This window comes from Halichoerus grypus, chromosome 5 (genome assembly GCF_964656455.1).
Source record: "Halichoerus grypus chromosome 5, mHalGry1.hap1.1, whole genome shotgun sequence".
Taxonomy (NCBI): domain Eukaryota; kingdom Metazoa; phylum Chordata; class Mammalia; order Carnivora; family Phocidae; genus Halichoerus; species Halichoerus grypus.
Genome location: NC_135716.1, coordinates 173714383 through 173740389, shown reverse-complemented (window position 1 = coordinate 173740389; position 26007 = coordinate 173714383). Strand labels below are relative to the sequence as shown.

The 26007-nt window shown below is 42.9% G+C and overlaps 1 protein-coding gene across 8 annotated transcripts in view; it reads right to left on the bottom strand.

Moving 5' to 3' along the window:
* The window catches only part of UBR4 (ubiquitin protein ligase E3 component n-recognin 4), a 131611-nt gene that overhangs the window by 88989 nt on the left and 16615 nt on the right, over positions 1–26007 (bottom strand). For all 8 annotated transcript variants that reach the window (XM_036115527.2, XM_036115528.2, XM_036115529.2 and 5 more), the window contains exons 12-32: positions 24475–24574; positions 24200–24337; positions 23624–23741; positions 22564–22751; positions 21460–21619; positions 21255–21340; positions 13806–13975; positions 12244–12526; positions 11259–11394; positions 10055–10134; positions 9478–9606; positions 8813–8995; positions 8541–8663; positions 8222–8451; positions 6237–6358; positions 4751–4848; positions 3320–3477; positions 2346–2555; positions 1084–1185; positions 681–781; positions 252–450 (exon numbers count right to left, since the gene is read on the bottom strand). In XM_036115527.2, coding sequence (XP_035971420.1) covers positions 252–450; positions 681–781; positions 1084–1185; positions 2346–2555; positions 3320–3477; positions 4751–4848; positions 6237–6358; positions 8222–8451; positions 8541–8663; positions 8813–8995; positions 9478–9606; positions 10055–10134; positions 11259–11394; positions 12244–12526; positions 13806–13975; positions 21255–21340; positions 21460–21619; positions 22564–22751; positions 23624–23741; positions 24200–24337; positions 24475–24574 — 3114 coding nt within the window. The remainder of the gene's footprint in view (positions 1–251; positions 451–680; positions 782–1083; positions 1186–2345; positions 2556–3319; positions 3478–4750; positions 4849–6236; positions 6359–8221; positions 8452–8540; positions 8664–8812; positions 8996–9477; positions 9607–10054; positions 10135–11258; positions 11395–12243; positions 12527–13805; positions 13976–21254; positions 21341–21459; positions 21620–22563; positions 22752–23623; positions 23742–24199; positions 24338–24474; positions 24575–26007) is intronic.

The following is a 26007-nucleotide window of genomic DNA, read 5'->3' as shown; positions in this document are numbered from 1 at the left end:
CACCCAGTTTTGGACTTCAGCTATTAGAGCACAGAACATTCACCCATGTGACAACTGACAGGCCCAGTCACTGCAAAGTTTTTCCACAGGAGAAATTAAGGAGCTCTACTAGATTCCTTAAGTCTAGTGAGGGGAGCTCCGGAGTCGCTCAAAATGCTAAGGACCAATGCCTGAAGGAAAGAACGCCGCAAATGCTGTCAACATTCATCTGGGGCTCTTAGGGACACGTGACTCAAATGCATGTGTTCTACCTGTTTTCCCGAACGATGTACGTAGTCAACAGCTGCAACAGCTGCCGGTTCTCCTGAATCACATCCAACTGGTCAGAGTCTTTGGGGGGCGACGCAGTCATGCGGGTGAGCCAGGCCTGGAGGCGCACGGGCTCCACGCAAGCCAGCTGTGCCAGAGAGCCACAGAGATGCAGAAGGCTCGGGTTTGGGCTCTTCTCAGCTAGGGACAGACCGAGAGGCTACGGTCAGTGACGGAGGGTGAGGGACAGGAGGGAAGGCGCCGACTAGGAGCCAGGAAAGGCTTCGGGCAAGTTTCCAACTGCCTTCCCAACTTCCTTGCAGGGATTCTCTGCACTTGTTACTCGGTAGTTATACTTGGGCAGAAGATATGCACAGTATTAGCTGGACATCAAAGTTCCCGTAAGAAGATTACTAAAAGCTGTCACTCACTCAGCTGGAAGAGTTTGGTGAAGAATTTCAGAACTCGGTTACAGAATTTAGCAGAGAGGTTCTCATTGGCTGTTGCCATCATGATTTGCACGAGTTCTCCACTGGGAGGCAGAAGGAGTAAAAAAGGGGAGAATCACATTAAGGCTCATATAAAAAGGCATCCGCTTCTATTTCTTCACGATGTCATCTCCCCTCAGGGGACTGGTCACTTGTCAGTCAACGACACCAGGTGTTCATGAAATCAACCCCTCATCAATAACCTGAAGGACCAGCAATTAATCTAAGTCCTCCCCCCGGTACAAACACCTAAAGCAGGCTTTAAGTGTTCCCTGAGACAAAAATACCTAATGCTTTCAGGAGACATTCAAAAAATGTTCACTGAGTAAAACAAAATACGGCTCACCTGTCAGAGAAAAATTCCTCCATAGCTTTACGAGCCTGGCTGCTCTCCAGTTGCTTTTCCAAATATTGGAGACATTCCTCCAAGATGGATTCATCCAGTCCACTGAGGATCAAAAGAAAAATTAACTAGCAGAAATAAGGTCTGTTTCAATGTCTTCCTAATATTGATTTTTAAAAATCCGAAGTTTATGACTAAACCTTAAGGACAATATTCAATTTTTTTTCAAAGCTTAGCATAAGGTGCGCCTGGGTGGCTCAGTCAGTTAAGCATCAGCCTTCAGCTCAGGTCATGATCCCAGGGTCCTGGAATCGAGCCCCACATCGGGTTCCCTGCTCAGCGGGGAGCCTGCTTCTCCCTCTCCCTCTGCCTCTCCCCATGCTTGTGTTCTATCTCTGTCAAATAAGTAAATAAAATCTTTAAAAAAATTTTTTTCAAAGCTTAGCATAAAGCCTGGCTACACAGGAGGTCAGTACATATCTAACACATTAAACTATAACAAAACGAAAAAGTTCCTAAAATCTTAAAGGATATAGTCAATGGCTAAGAGTTCAAAGAATCATTGCTGCTGTTTCAAATTATAGACAGATAAATAGGAAGGAAAGAAGGAAGGAAGAGGAAGGAAGGGAAGAAGGAAGGATGAGGGAGGGAGGGAGAGAGAGAGGAAAGAAGGAAGAAAGAAAGGGAAGGGAAAGGAGGGAGGGAGGAAAAGAAAAAAAAAGAAATGCTTGATGAAACTCTGGAGTCAACAACAAAAAGCCAGCAATGTCCATACTTGGACCCTTCATTAGTACAGTTCTCAGTGGGACAAAGCTGCAACTCACTCTGCTGCTCTTAAGGACTCGCCCACATCACTACGGCCTAAACTACCAAAGTCAAACAATGGTTTGGTTTAGGTAAGTCCCCACCACCCATCTCAGAGGCATGGTTCTAAAAATATTAGAAATTCTACGAAGCTCCTTTGTACAGTTCATTACATCAAGTAAGGCGCTTGATAAGCATCTGTTCAATTACTTAAAGTTTCCAAATCTGAACCATTTAAGCCTTCCACTTTCTCAACATTGATTCCTAACAATCATAAAAGCGGATTCCAAATAACCTTTCGTGCATGTCCACAAGAACATAAAATGAACACAAGTACAGAACTGTCTGTTAAAAAGCACAATAAGCCATTAATTAATGACATAAAGAAGACAGCACTGGTATATTCGGCTGCAAGCAGCACGAGGTCACGGGAGCCTGACCACCCCCTCAATGAGGCTCACCTATCGGGATCTGCATGATTGGCCAGAATGTTGTAACAACCAGTGATCAGTTTCTCATACACTCGAGCCAAGAACTCCTCAGACTCCGCAGGGCCCAGGATGCGCTCCAGGGAGTTGCTACTGATCTCAGCGACGCTCTCAGTGCTCGACTCCAAAAGAAGGGGAAGAAGGGTCCGAATTACCTGTGGCGGGTTCATCTCATCGGACCAACTTCAGCAAAGAAAATGAAACCATGTTAGTGCATATACTCCTGCCACAAAGCTGCAAAGGCAAGGATAGGGCAACTCAATCATTTACTGAGGGAGGAGGGCTTTTACTCCTGTCTTTTTCCCCTTGATATTTTTTACATACAGTGTAATCATACAACTTCATAATTTTATTTTTCATTATTATATCAGAAACAAAACAAAAATCATTCCACATGAGAAGTCCATTTATTAAAATGTTAAATTAACAATATAAAATGTACTTTGTAATATTCAGAAAAGAAAATTAACTGAAACCTAAGCTAGAAACCCATCCCAGACAACTTTCGTAGAACTGCCAGGAATCTGGATCACTTTTAAGGCGATGTGATAGAGGCCTTCACCCGGGTCCTACATACAGGAAGACAAAGCAGTGCCTCCCTGGCCTGCCCCAGGCCCCACAAGAGCAGAGGCTAACTCCCGCGAGGATTCTGGAGATGCAGGATTTGAAATCTATCACTGCCACCTTAAAACTCCAACCCAAAGCACCTCAAAATTACAGTATGATTTAAAGCCTGGATGGCCTTTTCTGCCAGAGGGGAGGAGGTATTCTGCTACCTTTCACATCACATTCTAGATTAATGCTCACAGTCCACTCTGAAACAACAGACTCTCTTTGCTACAGAAGCATACAAGAAAAGCATTATTACACGATTATAAACTCCATCTTCCTTTAGCTACGAAGGAACACAGAAATAGAGCACGCAGGGCTCTGTAGTAGATACTCACACAATAAGATCTCCGGTCAGCCTGACCAGTGAGAGGAGGGTGTGCTTCAGAGAAGCAGCCAGGGGCAGACTTTGGCCACAAAGAGTCCCCAAGTGAGCAGCCTGCACAGCACTGATGTAACTCTCCGAAGGGATGGTGTCATTAGCAAAGGCATTGCGCTGAAAGGAAGCAAAACAGACATGAATGGACAGACCGTCTATCTAGCAGGGATAAAAATTCTCACGTGGGGGGAAAAGAACCCAGTGGCATAAACTAAGACCCACTGAGGTTTCTAGACAATGGCTCTACTCAGTATACACTATTACTCATCCTGGGAAGGAAAGTGGGGTAGAGCGAAGGAAGCAGTTAACAATTTTTAGTTAGTACAAAGGTAACTTAAAATTTAAAAAGTTAAAGGGCGCCTGGGTGGCTCAGTCGGTTGAGCATCCAACTCTTGATTTCAGCTCAGGTCATGATCTCAGGGTTATGAGATGGAGCCTGCTTAAGATTCTCTCTCGGGCGCCTGGGTGGCTCAGTCAGTTGAGCGTCTGACTCTTGGTTTCAGCTCAGCTCATGATCTTAGTAAAGTCATGGGATGGAGCCCTCATCAGGCTCCGTGCTCAGAGCGGAGTCGGCTTGAGATTCTTTCTCCCTCTCCCTCTACCCCTCCCCCTCTCTCTCCTCCTCTCAAAAAACAAAAAGCTTTTTAAATGTTAGTACAAAGTTAAGATACCCAACACCAGTTTTCAAATAATTAGAATATATTCTACTTAACACTAAAACTACTATCTCTAATAATTAAGAAGGAGGTGTATTTTGCAAAGCATTAGAGTCTCCAATAAAATATCTTCATTATCCTTCCACTATAGCTCCGGGTGATGTAAACAGAGATCACAATTATAAAGCAGGGATAACAAGATTACAATGCTTGACTTTCACAAAGAACTGTGACAAGGGAATAATATGTTAATAGAGGTAATTTGAGCAGAGCAGACACAAAGGTCAAGTGAACTGACAGGAGACTCCACAGTCTTCCAACAGCCTCCAGAACCTGAAAGCTACCCTAGAAAACTATGACAAAAGGAGCAGGTTCCTGATATTTTTCCTAAAAAGAAAATGAAAACAGCTCACATTTACTGAGAATTCAGGAGCCAAAGACTGTGCCAGGCACCTTATATTTAATACAATTAATCTTCACATCCCAGTATTAAAGAGACAAGGAAACAGAGCGAATAATAAAACGGCTGTCTTATAACACAGTAACACAGATTTCTTAACAAAACAACCACCTGGGTACCATTTGGGTAATTCAAGCCTTTGATTATCGATTCAACCATAGCAAATATATTGCAGCATACCAAGATCTCTTGCAGTTACTTTCAGCCTAAGGAATAAGAACAGAACACAGAATGGCTAGCGCTCCACATCCCTACTCTGAGAACAGACACTCACCCAGGATCCGATGTTGGGAAACTCATTGGTGTTGATGTTGTTCCAGGATTCACACACAGCCTGCACCCAGGATGGTAAATTCTGAACCAGTGTGGGACCTGGAGGCGACAGGAAGGACGAGGACTCATCACAAGCGAGAAAAAAATGACACATACTATTTTAAAGCCAAGCCCAAATGCAGAAAGATACACCATTGCCCAAGCTGTCAACATAATTACTAAGATCGCTTAGATGGATCTTTCAAATAGCAGTACTACATCCAAGAACTAGCTAATTGCTTAATAGCTAACAATGTCAATTATAAGGTTTTCATTTCCCATCACAGTCACTTTCTAATCTCGCAAGTAAAGACGACACCTGAGAAAGGGATACAAAGCGGGAGCATGTCACTACAAGTCAGGCTAAAATCACTACTCAGCGTCTGTTACACCTTCCACAAACAGGTAGCACCTTAGTCTCTTCTCTCAAGACAAATCTGAGGGCAGGGATTCTTTTTCTTTTTTTAAAGATTTATTTATACATTTCGGAGACAGAGTGAGAGACACAGGTGGGGGAGCAAAAAAGAGAGAGAGAATCTCAAGCAGACTCCCCGCTGAGCACAGAGCCTGACACAGGCCCGATCCCACCACACGGAGATCAGGACCTGAGCCGAAATCAGGAGTCGGACGCTTAACTGACTGAGCCACCAGGTGCCCCTGAAGGCAGGGATTCTTAATGCGCATCAAGAACAGCACTCCAGGAGCGCCTGGGTGGCTCAGTCAGTTAAGCATCTGCCTTCGGCTCGGGTCAGATCCCAGGGTCCCAAGATTGAGCTCCACGTTGGGCTCCCTGCTAAGCGGGAAGCCTGCTTCTCCCTCTCCCTCTGCTGCTCTCCCTGCTTGTGCTCTCTCGTGCTGTCAAATAAATGAATAAAATCTTTAAAAAAAAAAGAACAGCATTCCATGAAGTAGGAGAATTTAATTTCCAAAAGTGTGACTATCTGAACACTGAAAGGGCATTTAAAGCTTGCAATTCAGGAAAATACAAACGGCTATAAATTGATGGGATAATAACTGCTCTTAACTCCAGTCCTGCTCAAGTCCTTTTGCTTCCCCAGCCTCCATTTCTACCAGATCATTCCTAACATGGGGAAGAGGTCTGCCCAGCACGAAGCAGCAGCTTGCTAATCTCCCTGATCTCCATAAATGAAAAGGAGAACACAGGCTAATGCTTTAGAACCAAATGACTGGTTTGGATCCCAGCCTCCACATCCTGCAAGACGTAGGATCTTGGGCAAATTAACTTCTCTAAGACTTAGTCTCCTATGGAGTAAAAGGGGAAAATAACACTTCATAAAGCTTCTGAGAGGACTGACAGAGATAAACCTATGTCAACGTTTGATACACAGAAAGGTTCCAGTAAGTGGCAAATGTCAGTACACAGGTAGACAAGTGGTAGGACTCGTCCTACCAGTGGTAACAGCATTTCAAAAAGCACATTCACTTACCCAGAGTGTTTGCCTTGCACCTACTAGAGCCAATAGCCAAAACAGCAGCAAAGCCATGCAATTTCTCCTGGGAAGGTTTTTCAGTGGATCCTTCTTCATTAAAGTTCTGCAGCAAATAGGCTCTGAAGAAAAAAATAGGGGATACATGAAAGCTGAAGAACCTACTCCCATCATAGTTAGAAGAAACTGCCCTAGACAAACTGAAACACCTGTACCTCGGTTTCCTAATCTACTAAATGTAGTTGACAGTACCCGCCCCTTTGTGATCTCGTAAAAATCCCAATGGGTAGCTATTTTCCAAAGAATATTCCATCCTCTGAAATGTCCCCAAAACACAATTCTAGGACAAATGAGCTTGGCAAACATTGAACACTATCTACCCACCTCCCCCTGGTCTTGGAAGATTGGCAGTGTATATACTGAAGGCTCTGAGAAGTACAGTCCACCTTTGAACAACAGGAGTTTTAACCGCACAGGTCCACTTACACACAGATTTTTGTCAATAAGTAAAATACAGTACTGTGAACATATTCTGTCCTCCTTATGATTTTCCTAATAACATTTTCTTTCCACTAGCTTAATTGTAAGAATACAGTATATGATACAAATATATACAAAATATGTGCTAATAGACACTTCCTGTTATCAATAAGGCAATTACTGCAGTTCAGAAAAATACAAACGGCTATAAATTTAGAGGGCAACTACCACCCTTAACTCCAGTCCTACTCAAGTCCTTTTACTTCCCCATCTGGTCAACAGTAGGCTCCCAGTAGTTATGTTTTGGGGAAAACAAAGTTCTATGCATATTTTCAACTGCATAGGGGGACTGGTGCTTCCAACCCCACGGTGTTCAAAGGTCAACTGTTCTATACTTTTTCAAAAGCAGTTCACCTGTATTTACTCAGGACTTCCCAAACTTACTTGCCAGGAATATTTATTAACAGCTTATTATATAAAGAGTTGGCCTAATGGGCCAGATTGGAGCCTAGAAGCTCTCAGAGGGCAGGGACTTGGTCAGCTTTGCTACTGCAATCCCCCCGGCACCTAGAAAAATACCTGACACATAGCAAGCTCTCCCATTTGCTATTCATGCCTATTGCTCATGTATCGTCAAGAACTGTGCCTCCAACAATAGTCCTCGCTCTACTTACTCCAAGACATTCAAACTTAGGCTTTAGTTAAGCTTTACAATGACCCAAGTCCCTTTTAGCATAAAAGCTCCATAGAACAGGAGCTGAACAGTGAAATCCTACAGGGACCAGAGAAAGTAAATAAGAGTAAAGGGGCCCAGTGAGAACAGCTACACGGGGTAGCCATTCCTCAACTCTGGTGTGCTAATGTTACGTGCCAAGTCAGACGCAGTTTTGCCAGTTCTTCCCACGTAAGAAAAGCCATAAATTTTGTTTTGTGAATAAACTCCCCATCTTTATACACTGAACGTAGATTCCAAGTATTTAAACATCATGCAGAAGTAGTCTATAGGGCGTGCAATTTGCAATGTGTATTATTTTAGAAAGGACTGGATTTCAAAATAATCCCCGACTCATTACAAAATTTCTCTAACTACCTACATGAAATTTAAAAAGCATTTAAAGCTTCATCTCAGTGAATGACAGAAATGACATGTTTGGGGAAATTTCATTATCTTTCCTTGTATCCTACAAGTTAAATGCTACAAAATATTTAAAGATTTATAGAAATCAAACTTCTTCTTGGCTCTTCCTGAACTATTTGAAAATTCTCTCATCAGGCATCCCTTTCTTTATATTAGAGAAAAAAACATTTTACCAAGAGAGAAAAAAACCCTGAGCTGACAAAAAGAAAAAAATGTAAGATTCTCAGTCCTTAAGGATCTGCACAGTGAACAGTACTTAGAACCACCAAGCTCAATTTGAAGAATTTTCAGGCTTCTAAAGAAAGTAAACAGCCAAAGGATCTCAATTCCCCATTTCCAACATCTGCGGTCAGGCAGCCCGTCACACCTAGTGAATGATGCATAGGTGTCAATGAGTTGTAGAGTGGCTGGAAGCAGGTTCTTGGTGATCTCAGAAGATTTATGAGGATCGGTCTCGGCGGCCATCTTGGAAAAATGCTCATCCAGGGAGACCTGGACCTTCGAAATGGCAGCATCAAGGGTGTAGATGGACTGCAGACTTGGAATTTCATGGAGTTGCAAGATGGTGGTATAGTCGATGCTACAGAATGATGAGATCTTTAAAAGTACCCAAAATATTAATTAGTTGTGGCAAAGGGCTACGGCAAAAGCTAAATCCTGGTATTATGGACCCAAAACGAACATACCTGTCGAGCAAAGTATTCCTCTACAATTTCAACATCATACTTCACTGAGCTACATTTGGTGGATGCCAGTTCTAGGAGAGAACCAGCATGTTCCGCCTTCATGCCCTGTTTGATAAGGTGATCCTGTTTGGACAGCAAGAAAAAGTGTTCAGATTATTACAGATAGAGTCTAAAGCTTTCATTACCCTTAAAAACTAACAAGTTCCCACAAGTACAGAGCATGGTGGCTTTGGCCACCCCTCGGCAGCAAGCCCTGTGTGACACCGTGGTACCTTTATCCAGTTAACATAAGAGCTGATGCGGAGGCGGGAAGACCAGCGCAGGGTGTGTAAGATGTCACATTCACTCATCTCAGGTGAGTTCATAGCCAGCTGGTTCATGTAGGTCTTTGATGGTGGCAAAATCCCCAGGATCCTCCACAGTATCAAGAAGTAACACTGAAGGGCACAGGCCTCCTGGAAGAAGCGAAAAGAGTGGTCACAGCAGTGGCACTTGGAATCGAGTCACGAGCCCCCAAACAGTAAGAACCATTCCAAATACAATGTTTAAAGCAGACTGTGTGCAGTCCTGACCTTCAACTAAGATCTGGCTTGCAAGTCTGCTCTGCAGGTCTTTGACAGAGAATATATATAATAACAAAGCAGGGTCCTAGGATTGAGCCACACGTCGGGCTCCCTCCTCAGCGGGGAGCCTGCTTCTCATTCTGCCCGTCCTGCCCCCCTCCCCGCTTGTGCTCACTCTCAATCTCTCTCGCGCGCTCTCTCCCAAATAAATAAAATCTTTAAAAAAAAAAAAATACTGAAGTATCAGTCAGTTCTGGAAACAGATAATTCAGTAACTGATTAGATCCCAGGAAGAAATTTCTGGTAGAACCGCTACCCAATTATCAAACACATTCCAAACTCTTTATAATCAGCCTGGGCTTCAGTGGTCTTACCAAGGCCGTTACGTTCTTGTTTTCCTTCCTCCTGACGGTATCAAGCTGGGATCCGGCTGCAAGCAGGGATGTCAGTGCAGTGTAAAGCTCATCATACTTGACAAGCTTAGAGAAAAGAACATCACATGCCTAATATCGAGAGGAAAAAAACTTTTCTTATTTTTTTGAGATATTTTGTCTACTACCCATACACTATCATTTAATCTCATGACTGACAAAATAGCTCATTCAAATTACAGGTAAGAATTTCTCCTTGCAGCAAGATTCCCATTCAGGGACCTCTCTCAGTTTATGGACTATTGTGAACACACAAGGGCAGGTATTAGAATGATGTTAACTATTTTTTCCATTAAAAATATCTGCATGTGAAGATGCTAACAGAGACAGGAAGAAGGTGCCCCTACGGCAAAAGTAGAGCCCAGCAAATAACATATTCCTACTAGAATAAGTTCAAATCCTAATACAGGCCAAATTCCCTCATTACAAAAAGCAAGTCATTCCCTTTTCCCCTGACAGACTGATTTTGGTGGAAACCATCTGACCCACATGTAAAATGGGGTTTTAAAATTCCTGGTACCACAGAATCGAGTCGGTTCAAATCATCCTCTGAGGCTTCTGGGGACAGGACACAGTAGAATCTGGGTTGTGGGACAGCATCTGAAAAACAGTGGGCTCGTTAAAAGAGTGGTTTAATTCTCAACTCTGTTTAGCAATTATAAAATGTAAAAACTAAATAAACACTTTGGACACCTGAAGACACAAACAACCTTGGCACTACTGACATTTGGGGCCAGGTAATTCTTTGCTACAGTCCTGTGCACGACAGGATGTTTAGCACCCTCCCCGCTGTGACAACCAAATAGGTCTCCAGACATTGCCAAATGTCCCCGCATCCCTAGTTAAGAACCACTGCTCTAGGGGCGCCTGGGTGGCTCAGTCATTAAGCATCTGCCTTCGGCTCAGGTCATAATCCCAGGGTCCTGGGATCGAGCCCCACATTGGGCTCCCTGCTCGGCAGGAAACCTGCTTCTCCCTCTCCCTCTACTGTTCCCCGTGCTTGTGCTCTCTCACTCTGTCAAATAAATAAATAAAATCTTAAAATAAAAATAAACAAACAAAAATAAACACAAGAGACATTTCATCAAAAGAATGGACAACTGCTCCACACCACAGAGAAGGTGAGAAACACCACAGAGAAGGTCATGGCTCCCATTATTTTCTGAACAGTATCCCACCATGACCCAAAAGGAAGTTTAGCCTGTGGGCTAGAACCACATTCCTATAGAAAAGTAAATGTAATCACTCACAGTGGCAGAAATCCATGTACTGCACTCTATGAGCAGACACAAGAATTCCTAATTCTTATGTCTCAATGTTGTTTTGCTTTTTGTTTTTAAATCAATGTGGGGGGGCACCTGGTGGCTCAGTCGTTAGGCGTCTGCCTTCGGCTCAGGTCATGATCCCAGGGTCCTGGGATCGAGCCCCGCATCAGACTCCCTGCTCCGCGGGAAGCCTGCTTCTCCCTCTCCCACTCCCCCTGCTTGTGTTCCCTCTCTCGCTGTGTGTCTCTGTCAAATAAATAAATAAAATCTTAAAAAAAAAAAAAATCAATGTGTGATATGTGACAGTCTATTTCCAAAAAGGTTCTGAATCCCTTGGTATTTGCCACCTATAGGGAATAGACTAAATCTTGAGGAGTCTCTAGCAATCTCCAGCACCAAATTCACTCCCCCCAATGAGAACCAGTGAGTCAGCTTCTTACTGACAATCTTCTTTCTGACCTGATGAAAAATGCTTAGACCAGTTTTCTTCTACTTCTTTGAACCCATGATAGAGAGGGGTGGTCGCCCGGCGGCTGTTGCTGTCCTGGGATCCATTTGCCCACCCAAAAGGAGGACTCAGCAAATTATGCTGCACCTTTTAAAACACAAATACTCAAATTAAGAAAGATACCTAGCCACATTCCGCATCTCACTGCAGGTGTGATAACTCGTCAATATATCAAACCTTGGGAAACTCACAAACCAAAATAAAGTTTTGACGTTTCTGTGACTTCTTTGGGGAGCATCTTTTTGCCAAAGTATAATGGGAATAGGGCTCAAGCAAACATTCTAGGAAATGCTGAATAATCCTTAACTGGCCTTCACGTCCTCATGTTGGATCCCTATAACAAAACAGTTTACTAACCCATACAACTTACTGCTCAACTATCATTCAACCACTAACAAATACTCAGGGAGGGCAGATGCTCAGGGCACTGAGCTGGACACCAGGTAAAGTGGGTTAATTCAAAGGACACCTGTGAACAGAACCTATAATCCAATTTTCACAAAACCATCAAATCAAATAACCTACATTTACTGCTCCTGGCTAAATACAAAGCGTGAGCGCACACACGCAAGTCCAGTAGTCTTCCTAAGATTAATCATAAACCTACCACAACAAATGTCTAAAACCTAAAGTGAGCAGGTCATTTTACTTTGGATCATGGCAACTCGAGAAGAAAAACACTCTCGGGGCACCTAGGTGGCTCAGTCGGTTAAGCGTCTGCCTTCGGCTCAGGTCATGATCCCAGAGTCCTGGGATCGAGCCCCGCATCGGGCTCCCTGCTCAGCGGGAAGCCTGCTTCTCCCTCTCACTCTCCCCCTGCTTGTGTTCCCTCTCTCGCTGTGTCTCTGTCAAATAAATAAATAAAATCTTTAAAAAAAAAAAAAAAAAAACACTCGATAACAGCTAGTAAAGCAAAAACAATGTGTTCATCTGTACCTGCTCAAACAGATACACAGGGGCTTTGGAGTACTGATGAAGCAGATAATCAAAGATCAGAAGGAGGCGAGCCAGGATGAGAGGCACAGAGCGCGCCTGCGCATCCATGCTGGCACTCAACTCCTGGATGATCTGCACAAAAAGGGTCAGTATGGCCCGCCGGCCTTTCTCAGTGAAATTGTGAAAAATGAGAAGGAGCAGCTGCAGGTGTTCTACATTCAAATCTTCCGTCTCGTTGGGCACCACCCCTTGCAGGGCATTCTGCTTCATTGTCGACAAAAACCTACCGCAGAGAAAAGGAGAAAGTGTCTGGTGAAAGAAGTCCGAACATCCCCCAAGATTTACAATGTCAAGGGCTGGAGGAGTTAAGCTTTTTAAACCCAGGCATTAAGATAACAAATCAAGGAAGACAAAAATCTACACGTAAAGAGAAGATTAAAAACTCAACCTTGGCTACGAAAAAGGTAAATTCGGCCACAGAATATTCCCTGTCGACTGTGGCGGTAGTGTGAACACCCACTCTCCCATTTCTGACCATGAAAAGAACTGTAAGCTCCCCCAAAAGGTGGCTTGTTTTTTTTAATTAATAAACCTGGACAGTTTTATAAACTAGAAACAGTTCAATTACTTTTCCCTATAATTTGACTCTACAGCTTAATTTGTATTTTGAGAGTTTACACTACAGGTTAAAAGCACTGCATGATAGCACTCAAAAATAACTCAATGTACTAAAAAGCAATAAAAAATAAATTATACTATTCAGAGAATTTGTCTAAAGAGCTTTTATGCAAAAAAGGAATGAATGTAGACAACTGTTTCCATTGCCTTTGGCTAATTTAGGAAAGAGATTTGTGTTTTAATAAGGGTTTCCCTCACCCCATCCCCCTATGCTCCCCCCTCACCCCCTCCCCCACCTCCTGGCCTTTTTGCAAGATTCCACCAAGAAAAATACAGTGGGACTTTGGCATTCAAGGAGGTTTATGACTCCTCAAATCCAGCATTAGAGCTATTTGATCATAGTATGGGGAAGAGAAAAGCAAAGCCTTTTAGGAAAACAAACTGCTTTGAAGACTCTTAACCATGTAAACAAAAATGGCAAATATAGGTCCATCTAAAGAGGATTTAGATGATTAATCTGAGCTTCCCCCAAGTAAAATAGTTCTTTAAAAGTTGTCCAAAAAAGACTGCAAGTCACCCTGAGTGGTTTTCATGATGAAAGCAAAATAACCAAAGACAGAGTTGGCTTCCCTGTTCCCGGTCTTTCAGAAAATCAGGTCAGGATAAAATTGGCTATGTTCAGGATTCAGGTTCTGTCTCATAATTGCAACCATATCCCCCATGTGCTAAGGGATGATTTTGTTTCCAAACCATGGTTTAGGTACTTCTGCTTCTTAAACAGCACATCTTCCCCCAAAGCCATCAGAAACATACTCCTCCGCCCTCACCACCGTACACCCTACCATCAGATACCACCTCAGAGCCCCAGGCTAACTACAGAGAAGTCAAACAAATTAAAAAAGCACATAACCTTCTCTGCAGGGCTTCTCCTGGAGTTCTCTTACCTGTCCCAAACTTTAAGGCATTCAGGGACATCGGGATCACCTTGAGCGCCGGCTTTATGTTGCCAGATGAGCAAAAGGCGTGAAAGCACAGAGAGGCTTTGAGGGTGAATGTACAAGGGCCAAGGGCCCTCAGAGAAAGGTGCTACTCCCAGCTGCTGCAACAGCGTGTTCTGCCAGGAAAGACATACAAGAGACCATTAGGAAAAAGACAGAAAATGAGGCCAAAGGTTACCCACGAGCCCTAAATGTTACTCTTTAATGCTGGAAGAGTATTTTAAAGAGCACGCGGAAATTCAGATTTAGACATAGTCTGGAGAAAGGTCATTTCACTCAACGAACAGGAAAAAAGGAAAAATTACTAATCAAACCCCATTCACAACCATAGCTAATTAGCGTCAGAACTGGGGTCCTGACACTAAAGGAGAGATGCACGAGACAGCAGAATCTGGATGACAGTCCAAACGAGCTGACAGTTTTTCTTTCACAACCAGTTATATACCTCAAGTAACATTCAAAGTGGGGAGGTCCTACAACTCGTAGGTCCAGCCGCTTGTATTTTCTTGTAAGCCTCTGCTTAGGGGCAGAGAAAGTCTGCCTCTGCGATGTCAAGGCACCCCAAATTAGTCAGGGTTGTCTGCCTCCAGTTGTAGCATGTCTTTCAAATGAGCTTGACTTGCAGCTCAGTTACTTAGCTGCAACTTATCTTCTCAAACACACACACAAACTGTGCACGATGCCAATGGAAAACCAGACAAAGGCCTGCTTTCTCACTTGGCTTCAGAAGACACAAATCACAGTTACCTCGGGATACAGGATAAATTTCTAAGTCTGTCAAATTAAATTATATTCTTATAAAACATCCCAGAGGACCCCACTCCTTGGAAATAATTATTCAAAATGTCACAGATATCAAGAGCAGTTCACACACGTACTGGGTGGTTATCACAGGCTAGCTGCACACATACTCCACATGAAATGCTCAGAGCTATAGCATTAGGTGGGTACGTGCTCCATTTTACTGATGGGGAAATAAGAGCTCAGAGTGGTTTAAGAACACGACCTAAGCCACATGATTCCCATGTGTCCTAGCCAGGTTTATCTCTAAAATCTGCATTCTTGGGCGCCTGGGTGGCTCAGTTGTTTAAGCGACTGCCTTCGGCTCAGGTCATGATCCTGGAGTCCTGGGATCGAGTCCCGCATCGGGCTCCCTGCTCAGCAGGGAGTCTGCTTCTCCCTCTGACCCTCCTCCCTTTCATGCTCTCTCTCATTCTCTCTCTCTCAAATAAATAAATAAAATCTTTAAAAAAATAAAATAAGGGCGCCTGGGTGGCTCAGATGGTTAAGCGTCTGCCTTCGGCTCAGGTCATGATCTCAGGGTCCTGGGATCGAGTCCCGCATCGGGTTCCCTGCTCAGTGCAGAGCCTGCTTCTCCCTCTCCCTCTGCCACTCCCTCTGCTTGTGCTCTTCTGTCTATCTCTCTGTCAAATAAATAAATAAAATCTTTAAAAAATAAAAATAAAAAATAAAATAAAATAAAATAAAATAAAATAAAATCTGCATTCTTAATCATTATGCTCCACATAGGCTTAAAGACTTTTCTCAATTCCTGACTCAAGGAAATAATTCAAAAACATTAACATGCCTGAACTACATCAAAAATATTACCTGTAGCACTCCTGTAATAATAAAAAAAAATTTAGAAAAAAATCTTAGTGTTCAATCAAGGAACATGCAGCCATAATAGTGACAACTATAAAGAAAAAGGTAACAATTTTTGAAATAGTAAAATTTTAAAAAGCAGAAAAAAGAGATGTATAGATGTTCTGATCTTAACTGCAAAACTGTGCAACTATAATATAGGGACTAGAAAGAAAACATGGAAAAATGTAAATCATGAATTTGGTGGAAGGATATGTTATCGATGTCATATTTTTTTGAGAGAGGGTTTTTTGTTTTGTGTCGTTTCAGGCCTCAGAGCCCTAAGAAATGAGCGAACATTCCTCAGAACCTGGTTTTCCCCTATCCACTCCAACTCTCAGTAGCCCTAAGTAAGGGGACCTGACTTTTTAAGTAAAACTGAGCCACAGCACCCCCACAAAGGCCTGGCCTGAAGCATTCCCTCCAGCCCTCCGGTGCCCTGCGCCCACCCTTGCTTAGTGCCGGCACTCCTGGACTTTCTGCCTCCGCCCTCCCCATTCGGGCCATCTTCCAACCCTCTTAACTGTTCTCGTGACTTCAACAGCTGCCTCTTAGTGGTTAATTCCCAAAGCTCCATTATCAATCCTAATTTTTTTTAGGATTTCTTATTTGAGAGAGAGAGCGAGCACGAGTGGGAGACAGAGACAGAAGGAGAAGGAGAAGCAGACTCCCCACTGAGCAGGGAGCCCGATGTGGGGCTCCATCCCAGGACCCCAAGACCGTGACCTGAGCCAAAGGCAGACGCTTAACTGACTGAGCCACCCAGGCACCCCTCAATCTTAATTTTTTAAGAACTGAATTTCAGACTCACATTTCCAACTACTTTCTACATGTCTTCACCCCACTGGCACCTCAAAATGTCTTCCTATTTAAAATGATCTTTTTAATAGTAGTAGTGGCAACTATTCTAACTAAAAACATTGATAAAATACACAATTCTTATATACAATACTCATATACAATGCCATATACAAAAATATACGGGGCGCCTGGGTGGCTCAGTCGGTTGAGCGACTGCCTTCGGCTCAGGTCATGATCCTGGAGTCCCAGGATCAAGTCCCGCGTCGGGCTCCCTGCTCAGCGGGGAGTCTGCTTCTCCCTCTGACGCTCCCCCCTTTCATGTGCTCTCTCTCTCTCTTTCTCTCATTCTCTCAAATAAATAAATAAAATCTTAAAAAAAATATATATATATATACGAACTGCTTTTCTCATTGGACTGAAAGGGCTATAAAATTCCCCATCCTGACAGGAAGCAACACAATCCCATGGTAACACCACAGTTCACTGCCTTTAGCTTACTCCTTCATGAAAAGAAAGCCTCGCACTCAAGCTCTACTGCACAGTGGCTTCCAGGCTGGCCAACCACAAGGGACTGCAAGTTGTGTGGGTAAGTAGACCTGGCTTGTTTTTCAGAACAAAGAGAAAACGGCACAATGTGCCTCATGTAGCTTAAGAACCCAGAGGATCATTCTGAGCAAACCTGCAACCGTGAGTAAAAAGAACCCGAGCTGACTCAAACCTAGGAGTGAGCTCCCTACACACTCACGACGGCTCCTCTACCACCAAACCAACTCTCCTTGCTGACATCCCCTTTCTATGAAAGACAACAGCACCCTTCTGGTCTCATTTGGGTTGAAAAGGCAGGCAGTATCTCAGGTCCTTCCTATCCATGTCCTTCACCCTGGTCAAATAATTTCCCATGATCTCTACCGCGGACCCTTTATCCACACTGTATCACCCACCCCCTTTCCTCATGATCCCAAACTAATTCAAGTCATCTGGATTTCTTCAGTGCCTGCAACACTCCCTGGCACATAGTAGGTGCTCAATGAATACTCAGTGAATGAATGAGTGACCTAGACCACTACATAATATTAAGTTATTATACTCCTACACGTAATAGTAATAAATGTAAGACAACAAATATATTAATAACAAATATAACATTAAAAACAATAGTAATAGAAAAAACTCATAAAGATAGCAGCTAATCTTTAGTAGGAACTAGTACTATATGCCAGGTGTGTGTCTTATTTTTACTTACGTCATGATAAAATAATGTAACATAAAATTTACCACTTAAATCGTTTTTAAGTGTACAGTTCCGTAGCATTAAGTACATAGACACTATGCAAACATCACTACCATCCATCTCCAGCACTTTTTTATTTTTCCCAACGGAAACTCTATGCCCATGAAACACTAACTCCCTGTGACATTGTGATATAAGAAGAAACACATATTTGGTCTCTGTCCCATTTCTGGCACAGAGCTCCTAAAAATCTTGTCATTTCCTGACAGGAGTGAGAAGAACGTATTTTGCTTTTCATAATAAGCCCCTTTCAATAACACCTGTGTTTATGATAATGAGGCACCTAGACAGCTTCAGGATGGGGGCTGATTGCCAGGGGAACCAACCACATGATTAGAGGGCTGGATCCCCAACCTTTCAGCTCCATCCCCAACCGCGGCTAAAGTTTGAGTTAATCACCAATGGCCAACAGAGCAGAATGCCAACAGAAAGCCAGACAAAGCCTGCTTTCTCATTTGGCTTCAGAAGACACAAATCATCTCAGTAGACTGCTATTAAACAAATTTGAAAGAACAGAGAGGCCATGCCAATCAAGCGCATGGCCTTTTAGGAGAAAGTCCTCTTCCCAAGATGTTCATAAGTCTTCTTCAATAAATAGGTTTTGATTTCTTCTATAAGTAGAGAAAGCCTAGCGGTCTTACTAATTCAGAACCAGTTTTTTATTATTCTGACAGGTTAAGAAAGTTTTTATGATGTAACTTACATTTGTTTTCTTTCACAGACTGGGCTCCATTTCATTTACTTCCCTTAAAGGACGCTGTGTATGTCTTGCAATGCAAGTCAGACACCTTGGATAAATAACTTTGTATGTGGGATGCCTGCGTGGCTCAGTCAGTTAAGCGTCCAACTCTCGGTTTCAGCTCAGGTCATGATCTCAGGGTCATGAAATGGAGGCACGTGTCAGGCTCCACACTATGTGTGAAGCCTGCTTAAGATTCTCTCTCTACCCCTCCCTTTGCCCCCCACCCCCCACCAAGCACACATGCACTCTCTCTCAAAAAAAAAAACTTTGTACATGAATCCAGAGAAACAATATCAGTAACAGATAGTTAAATTACACTAACCATCCTTCACTTTCTTCCATCATAGCAATGAAATTTGAGGGAAGAATTTAAAGTCCCATGTTTGGAAATGGAATGAAGAGGGAAGTTTGATAATTTGCTCTCCAAAAAGTCAGTGGTTATGGGCAGCCAAGTTGCATGTCCACACAAGGTCTGGAATTATTTTTTAAATGCTAAGAGGGCAACATCATTACAGGAATCTTAAGAACTCTTATTCTGTACAGGAAAATATTTCTTCCCCCATTATTTGGACAAGTTTAGGCAGGAAAAGGCCAAGTCTATGAACTTTGAAACTTCCCTAAATAAACTTAGATCTCAGCAAGGAGCTGATAACTTTCGCAGGACATCCTGACCCTACACAGTCTGAGAAGGTGCCACAGGCCATATGCTAACTGAAGCATTTTCTTCTCTTCATCATAGATAGATCAACAACTTTACCACTCAAGTTATAGTCCCTTTCCTGGCCAAAAATTTTTTTAAAGATTCATTTATTTGAGAGAGAGCTAACGCACACACACGTGCATGTGCAGGGGGAGGGGCGGAGGAAGACAGAGAGAGAATCTCAAGCCAACTCCAAGCTGAGCATGGATCCTGACACGGGGCTCGATCTCACAACCCTGAGATCACGACCTGCACCAAAACCCAGAGTCAGACGCTCCACTGACTATGCCGCCACTGACTGCGCCCCCAAAGCAAATTTTTTCAACTAACATTAGGTACATATAAATAGGTTTTATAATTATCTTTGTAAACGATAAAATAAATTTTTAAGAATTTTTCAAATAACTTAGGATAGTAAGAATCAAGTTTAACCTTCTGAAATAGCTTCCTAGAGCCTGTCCCTTTGGGGGCAAGTGCAAACCCCTGAATTGTGTCCTGGTTCTGAGAATCCACTGAAATAATCTTAAGAATAACAAAAAATTTTCACAACAATCTTCGGCAAACTATTGGAGAGATCTACCAAATATAAGTCTTCTAAGGGAAGTGAGGGGTAGCTGCACTAGGAATCTGCATTTATTAAACAAATTCCCCAGGGATCTTTATGTAAACTAAAACACTGAGAATCACTAACTGACCACATTAGAAAAATTATTATCAAAATACGACACTGTCGGAGCACCTGGATGGCTCAGTCGGTTAAGTGTCTGACTCTTAATCTCAGCTCAGGTCTTGATCTCAGGGTCATGAGTTCAAGTCCCACGCTGCACTTGGGAAAAAAAACACGACATGGTCAAATGTTGGGAGAAAAAGTGAATCCACAAATGTGACACGTTGCTGATGGTAAAACTTGGTGCAGCTTTTTTTTTTTTTTAAAGTAATCTCTACACCCAACATGGGGCTCAAACTCACAACCCCAAGACCAAGAGTCACATGCTCTATCGACTAAGCCAGCCAGGCGCCCCATCAGTGCAGCTACTTTAGAGAGCAAGTCTGGCATCCCTGCTTACAGTCACATACTCAGTATCCTACTAATTCTACTCCCAGTTATCTGCCCAAGAGAACCCCTTGTTATGCCAGGGGACAGCAACAGCTGGAGTAACAACAAACCCTGACACAACCGAAAGGTCCACCAGTGGGAGCAGAGGGGAGGTAACAAATTGGTACAGTCACAAACACAACGGGATAGCATGTAACAGTCAAAACAAAAACTACAGAACCAGCAAGAGTATAGATGAATCTTGGCAATATAATGCTAAATAATATTAAATGAAAAAAGAAAGCCTAACAAGATTATATAGAGCATGGTATCAATTACTATAAAACTAAAAGTAATCAAATAGTTTGAAAATTTAAGGAATATAAATGTAAAAGTAAATATACATATGAAACTAATGAAAGGGGGAATCTGAGATACAGGATTCAAGACATCACCTACTAGTGAGGAGAGAAAACCCTAAGATTTTTAAGGCCTACCATCAAGATCCTAGGCTTTATTCTGGTGGTGAGTCTGCAAGTAGGCATGTATCTGAAAGCATCTACCTCCTGTAATTTGAATGACTCTTTTAAAACACACATTTCCAGGGACGCCTGCGGGGCTCAGTCGATTAAGCATCTGCCTTCAGCTCAGGTCATGATCCCAGGGTCCTGGGATCGAGTCCCACATTGGGCTCCTTGCTCAGCGGGAAGCCTGCTTCTCCCTCTGCCTGCTGCTCCCCCTGCTTGTGCTATCTCTCTGACAAATAAATAAATAAAATCTTTAAAAAATAAAATAAAAATAAAACACACCATTCCCAACATGGATTTCTTAGATTACTAATGAAGTTAAGCATTTCCTAGGACTGTTAGCCATTGATATTTCCTTTTATAAACTGCCCTCTTGTCTATTCTGTCCACCTGTCTACTAGGGCAGTCATTAGGAGCTGGTTTTGTAGTTTTTCCTTTGCTTTAAGCTCACTGAAAGACTTAGGGATAAAGAACACATTTTCTCTTTCTTGAAATGATCCTGATGGGGCAGTGGGACATACTAGAATAATCTCTCAAACTCTTTCCAGTGAGGGGGTTTCCACCACAAGCCATGCTCCTTTACAACTGGAACACTACAGCCTACTGGGAGCGGACACAGACAGCACTTGGCCAAAGGTCCCAGTGCACACAAACCTGCAGGTTGGGTGACTGAAGGTCAGAAGTTACCAGAGAGTGGTTGAAGTGATAGAGAGCAGCAGCAAACTCTTCATCTGATGAACCTGGAAGGCAAATAAGGACACTGATTATTCAAGCAGCCCCTGATGCATCATACCGCCCTGGCAACAGTCAAATGCCACTGGGGAAAAAAATCCACCAGGTCCCTATCCTGTCTACTGACCCTTGAGTCCATCTTTGTCCACCTCCTTAATGATGCTGGCCAGAGTGGCCATGTGGTGTTCTGAAAGAGACACACTCAGGTAGTTTCGGATAAAATTGTTCCGCGAGTTCAGCATGGAAGAAGTGATGAAGTTCAAAATGTTGGAAGCCAGACCTAAGAACTAAAAAGAACATAAAGAACCTTATGTCAGGGCCATAAGCCCAGAGTGCCTCCAAATCCTGAATATAAAGAGAAATAAAACATGCCCACAGATATGATGCAACAGATGCAATGAATTAAAGAGTCAGATTTTAAATCCCCTACAGTGGGACAAAATTTAATTATGATAATCTTTCCCACATAATTCTACCAGTTACACAAAATGGCACCAGTTGAACACAACAGACTTCAGAAAACACCATGTGAAGACAGAGGCTCTTGACAGACAGACTTGTTTCTGTCATTCCTCTAAAGGCCCTGCATTTCTTCAGCTCAAGGACATTATTGAAATAAGGAATTCTGAAGCCTGTATGATCATTATACACACACAGAATTCCCAGCTCTTTACTTCTCTCTCAAAATGAAACTGAATTATTGTGTAAATGTTTTATGTCCACAACCTGGACTAGACTAAGCTGTAAGAAAGTGTGTTCCATATCTGACTTGTTTTACCGATATAGCTTTAGAACAGCGTTGATAGATAGTACATCTAGAAATGCTGCTTGAACAAATAATTAGCAAGCACTTAACGATGGCCCACACCTATGCTTTAATTCTTCACAATACCCCTAAAGGCAGGTACAATCACTCCCATATGACAGAATACAAAATTGAGGCTTGGAGAATTTTAGAATCTTGCCCAAAGTCTCAGAGCCAGTAATGGTAGAAGAAGGATTCAAACTCACTTCTAACTCCAAAGGCTATGTTACTAACCCTCAATCAAAGAAATAATACCAAGAGTACAAATCATTTAATCAAACACCATCAGTACACTTAAGTGTTAAGTAAAACCATCTAAATGTTACAGTTAACCCAACCTACAAAATGTTTTAGTTCAAACGATCTGCTTTTCACACCCCTTCTCCCCATCTCTCCTTCCCCTAAACCTCAGAAATCCACTCTTACCAGCTCAGGATCTTTGCGACTAGCCAAAATGTTGCCCTTCTCACCGGGGGCCTGTTTACTGGGGCTTTTAACTCGAGGAGAGCTCTCCAGCGGAGGGGGCGGGGGAGGAGGTGGAGGTGCCACTTTCTCTTTACTGGGGGAGATGGTCTCCTCAAACCATTGCCCCAGAATAGGCTCACTGTCATCATCTGAACAGAGAAAAAAATAAAAGTAATAAAAATAACACATTTTTTACAAAGTTTTTAGTACATCTGCTTTGTGGAAGTATCTACGTCAAAAGGAACACAAGGATATCTTGATTTCAGGTGGTAGTTACATGGTTGCATAAATCTGTCAATACTCATCTAAATGTACACATAAAACAGGAGCATTTTATTGCCTGTAAGTTATACCTCAATAAAACTGGTATTTCTTAAAGGAGCCCAATGAAGAAAGAGACAACCTCACTTTACTGGCAACAAGCCAAACATTTTGAAAAACAAATTTGTTCTTGCATATCAGTTTTAAAGCCCAAATTAAGAGCTACACCTTTCACAATATTATACATAATTCCCCCAAACCTGACTATAAAGAACCTGAGACATTTCTCTTATTCAATCTCTCTCCAAACTAAGACAGGAGGGAATGTTCACTTTGCCCTGTTGTTCACTGCAACAGAGTCTGGAGTTCCTCTCCCTATATCTCCCCAAGCCACACATCGATGGCAACAGCCAAACCCAACCCCTCTCACACAACCTCTGGAGTTGCACTGGGAAAGCTCAGAACAGAGTTCACCAAACAAGTCCACACAAAAAGAGGAACTGAGGTGTATTCTGATCTTGGAAGGGAAGGGCTGAAAAGCAATCTGGGCTGAGAGCAGTTTCTGTCCTTCAGTCTCCACAGCTCAAATTACTCGTAATAACATGTCACCTTTAAGGGCACAGAAAATCAAGATGCACGCTAGGCAGGTGAAGATGGCAAACAGGACACGAAAGGAAGAAGCCACGGAGAGGGGGCGGGGGGAGCTTCCTGTTGCACTCTGACACCTGTCTCCTGGGAGACCGAAAAGAGGCCTCTCTACCTTGGCTGCTGTCCTCCTCCGTGCTGCTGAAATCATCCTCATAGTAGGTGTTTGAGTCGGTCGAGGCGCTGGCATCGCTGCTCATGGAGCCCTTTCTCTGACGCTGCAGGACACAGGCCTAGGAAAGCAGCAAGCTTTTGTAACTGCTGGTCACAAAAACGGAGCCACCCTACTTCACCTCGTTCACCACGTGAGACATTCTCTCCGTTGCCCTTTCCTCTCGTCTAAATCCAAGAAGTCCTCCTAACAGCGCCCTTCCTCCAGGGCTCTGATCACTTTACCCCACCAAGGCTCTCCAAAGCCAAAGCCGTGAACAAGACCTGAAACACGAGTGTTTCCAGAGTGCCCTCTAAGTTTCCGCATCAGCAGGACAACTGTCACAAAGCACCAAGCAGCCATACGTGTCACAACGCTGCAATCACCAGATTCAAATGTGTGCAATCATTCAAGAATTCCGTTCATTTTCAAAACCACTACCACAACTTTTGAGTTTAAAAGGTCACGGTATACAATCTTATTCATTTTGAAAGGATTATATAAAATCCTCCCAATTCTCAGCGGCGTGACACCACCCACCTTTCTGTAGGAGGTTGAGAGCAATGTCAACAGCAGGTTCGTCAGTGGGACAGAGTCAATCAACCGCTGGATCCTCTGGATGGAGGTGCTCTGGGCCATAATGCTCAGGACCGCAGGGGGACCATCTGTCTCCCAGCCCTGAAGGGAACCGTAGCAAAAGAGAATTCATGTCCTCCAACTGAGCAGGAAGGAACAACAGGAGCGGAGGGTTCAAGGTAGCTTCCCCAGAAGTGAAGCCAGCAATGAAGATGCTGACCCCGAGCACAAGCCCTCACCTTGTGCAGAGCTTCCACTTGCAGGTCTTGAAAGAGAGAGCTTAACAGCTTGACAGCATGGTTTGCCAATATTACTGAGAGCACCCCAAATCCCTGGTGCCTACACGAAGAAAACGGTAAACACAACAAATTATAACCTCAAAAACAGGGGATCTTACCATTTGGGGCCTAGACCCCTTTCAGAATCTATGGACCTTTTCCCAGAAGGAAAAAAAAAATGCACACACAATATCTGCATGTAATTTGAAAAGCTTCATCTCCCTGAAGCCCACTCATATCCTGCCTCAGGATCCACAGGCTTCAGGTTAAGAACTCCAGGACTACAAGAAAGTCTTCCAAACACATGGCATTTTCGAATTCAAACTATCAGTTCGAATCTACTGGTTGATGTGAAAGATGCTGACATTCAAAGGTTGGTTGAACTTTTTTAAGTCATTCTTTTGGGATGCCTGGGTGGCTCAGTGGGTTAAGGGTCTGCCTTCAGCTCAGGTCATGATCCCAGGGTCCTGGGATTGAGCCCCACATCAGGCTCCCCTGCTCAGTGGGGAGCCTGCTTCTCCCTCTCCCTCTGCCTGCCACACCTCCCGCTTGTACTCTCTCTCTCAAATAAAATCTTTAAAAAAATTTAAAATTAAAAAAAAAATAAAAGTCATTCTTTTCAGAGAGCTTCTGGGCTGATGAACACAGGGAGATGAGAGAGTGGTACGTGTTGGAGGGCAGGGATGCTTCACGTTCTTTCCCCGCACCTTGCCCTAGGTATCTCTTCCATCTGGCTGTTCCAGAGTCATAGCCTTTTATAAGAAACTGCTTAACAATTAAGAAAAAAAAAAGCCATTCTTTTGAGGAAAAAAAAGGTAAAAATCACCAACTTCTATAAAATATCTGGCCACAAACCAAAGAGAATAAAAACAAAGTTTTACACATTAAATGTGAGTAAAACTTTCTTTCGGTCCAAATGACCACAGGACAAAGAATTAGTATACCTAAATATATGAAGAGCTCATGTCCATCAGTAAGAAAAAAGGACAAATACCAAAGAGAAAACTGGGGCAAAAGACACAGATAGTTACAGTCGTACTCACAAAGAAATACAAGTAGGAGCGATGTAATACATCTTTCTCCTTTAAGATTAGAAAAACATGAAGATTAATGACAGCCGCTGTCAAAGAGGACCGGGAGAAATGGGCACATGCGCACACACAGCTAGTGAGAGTGCAATCAGAACAGTCTAGCAAAACATTACAAATTTTTACAGAAGTATGCCCTTTGTCCTAACAATCATACTTCGGGGAATTTACCCCAAGGGGATAATTAAACAAGTTCACAAAGATTTACATTTAGGAAGATTTATCAAAGCACAGTTTATCAAAACAAGAAATTTAATATAGCCTAAATTAAGTGTTTCAATAGGGTAATTAGTTAACAACGGCATGTTTATACGGTGGAAAACTGCCAGCCATTAAACACTCACAGTGAATCCAAAACAGCGCCCCTGAAAAGTTATCTACAATATTTTCTAACGGCGATCCTGTT